Raw genomic sequence first — 2,555 nt, 5'->3', positions numbered from 1 at the left:
GAGAATACTATTTATGGTTCAAGAAAACACAAATACTATCTTGTGTAAAATTAGAAAAAAATAACATAAATATACATTTTAACGTACCATTTTTATACAAATCTCCACCCTTATAAAGTAATTACAAAATTCCAACAAATTATGTATCTACGTTGGATGTATTGGGAGTTAATTATGTATCTCGACGAATTCAAAATCAAAAAAATATATCGGGAGCTAATTATGTATCTTTACAGAGAAAAAAAATGTATCTTCGTTAGATGTATTGTGCATCTGGACAGATCGAAAATTTAGAAAAAGTATCGAAGTTACTTATGTATCCTTACAAAAGAAAAAATGTATCTTCGTTGGATATATCGGGAGCTAATTATGTATCTCAACAGATCCAAAATTGAGATTTTCAGTAATTATGTAAAATATCAAAATTTTCTATAATTAAACTTCAAACCCTCGGAATTTATGTTGTTTGCCCACAAAATTGCCGCCCACCAATATAAATTCTGTTGGAATGATTGAGATCCCTCCATCCTTAATTAAAAATTTCAAATTCGAGTCTCGATTTTATAATTTGAAGTATTGTCTTCAAATATAATCGAGGTTCAATATAAATATCGAACATCGAACGGAAAAAAAAATTATAATGTCACCCCACTTAAAAAATGGTCCCCTAAAAAGGTCCAAAGATGCAGCTGGATTTAATTTTCCTGCCACAAATCTTGGCACCAATAGTAAACAACTACAAGAAAGGCCCCCTCCAAGTGTAAAGCATTTATTTCAATTTATTTTCTTCCATCTCATTTTACATGACATTTTTTTTATTTTATCAAAAGAAAAAATAAATTCTAAACCTTTTATTTTATTATCAAAAAATAATTTATAGCCACAGAAACGTCTGATATATTTCATAAGTTTCATCAGACTCAGAGTGAAGGAGAACCTTCAAGTAACTGGTAAAGTTGTTGTCATGTGACCAGAAAGATCACGTGTTCAAGCCTTGAAAACAACCTTCGGCAGAAATACACCCTTGTGTTTATGGCCCTTTCCCGAACCCTATGTATAACATAAACTTTAGTGCACCGAATTGCCCTTTTCCATCATGAAATACTGTAATTTTCGAAGTTCACTGATCCGATTAATTTAAATTTAGGTCCCACTTAAAAGTTAAAACCCCACCACAAATTTCGATAATTTGAAGCTTAATTATAAAAAATCTCGACATTTTGTATAATTACAGAAATCTCAATTTTAGATCTGTCGTGATAGATAATTAGCTCCGAATATATTCAACGAAGATACATTTTTTTCTTTGTAAAGATATATAATTAGCTCCCGATACATTTTTTTTCAATTTTGAGTCTGTCGATATACATAATGAGCTTCCGACACATCTAAAGAAGATACACAATTAGTTAGAGTTTTTTTAATTACTTTGTAAGGGTGGGAATTTGTGTAAATACAGTAAGTTAAGGGATACGTTTATGTTATTTTTTCTATTTCTTTTTTTAAAATACTATAATATTTAAAATTCACTGATCCGACTAATTCAGAGTCGAGCACTACTTAAAAGCTAAAACATCACCACATAACCAATTCATTGTCAAGTGCTAGCTACTAACATATAGTTGTCCCCTACCTCCCCTTTATATATGAACCTTCTTCCCTCTTTCTCCCAAACACCAATTCACAATATCAATTCAAACACCCCCCACCCCACCCCACCCCCACCCACCCCCTTCAAAAATTAGCCATGACCAAAGGTGGAAAACTCACAAAATTTAAATCAGTCTTGAAAAAAATGCAATCTTTCAAACTTGGACGTGCAAATGCATACGACGACGACAACAGCAACAACAACAACAATAATTTACATGTTGTCTACGTTGGAAAATCGCGACGTAGGTATCATGTTACGTCTGATGTTATCGATCACCCTCTTTTTCGCGAATTAGTTGAAAGGAGTTCATCATCGGAGGTGGAGGAGGAATATGTTAGTGTTGGATGTGAAGTTGTTTTATTTGAACATTTATTATGGATGCTACAAAATGCTGATCCACAACCCGAATCGATGGATGAGCTCGTTGAGTTTTATTCATGCTGATCGATTCAGAATGAACGTGATCTTATTAAATATATATATGCATACATTTTGAAATTCTTCTTTTTTTATATATATATATATTTTCTTTTTTTCGTATGTATCGAAAGCAATGAGTTCAGTTGAACCTACTGAATCCATCATGTAGTGGGTGAGTTTTTTTTTTTTCTTTTTTTTGTAATTTGATTTTGATTAACAAGATTGTTCAAATGGATGATCTTACAATAGAGGGAAAATTATGACTAATTATGTTTAATTACTTATTGTTTAATTTCTTCAATGCATTTTATTGAATTTTTTAATGTATGCATTTATTTTTAATTATATTAATTTTTATTTTTATGTGAAATTTCATCCTTCATCTTGTTCTATCTGGTGTTTAATTAACTACAGTTCTTAATATTCAACTTGAAGTTTTGTTCTTTTTTTTTTTTTTGAACTTTTTTGCTCTTTGGGACCT

At 30.8% G+C, this 2,555-nt stretch overlaps 1 protein-coding gene across 1 annotated transcript; it reads left to right on the top strand.

Annotated features, from left to right (window-relative positions):
• The first annotated feature begins 1,675 nt into the window (after positions 1–1,675).
• Positions 1,676–2,351, top strand: LOC124887260 (auxin-responsive protein SAUR76-like). The gene has a single exon (XM_047396632.1). It carries the CDS (start codon positions 1,748–1,750, stop codon positions 2,096–2,098), a length of 351 nt encoding a protein of 116 aa, XP_047252588.1. The 5' UTR covers positions 1,676–1,747; the 3' UTR covers positions 2,099–2,351.
• Positions 2,352–2,555: the final 204 nt, after the last annotated feature.

Source organism: Capsicum annuum, chromosome 9 (assembly GCF_002878395.1).
Source record: "Capsicum annuum cultivar UCD-10X-F1 chromosome 9, UCD10Xv1.1, whole genome shotgun sequence".
NCBI lineage: Eukaryota > Viridiplantae > Streptophyta > Magnoliopsida > Solanales > Solanaceae > Capsicum > Capsicum annuum.
This window is presented reverse-complemented; position numbering and strand designations above follow the sequence as displayed.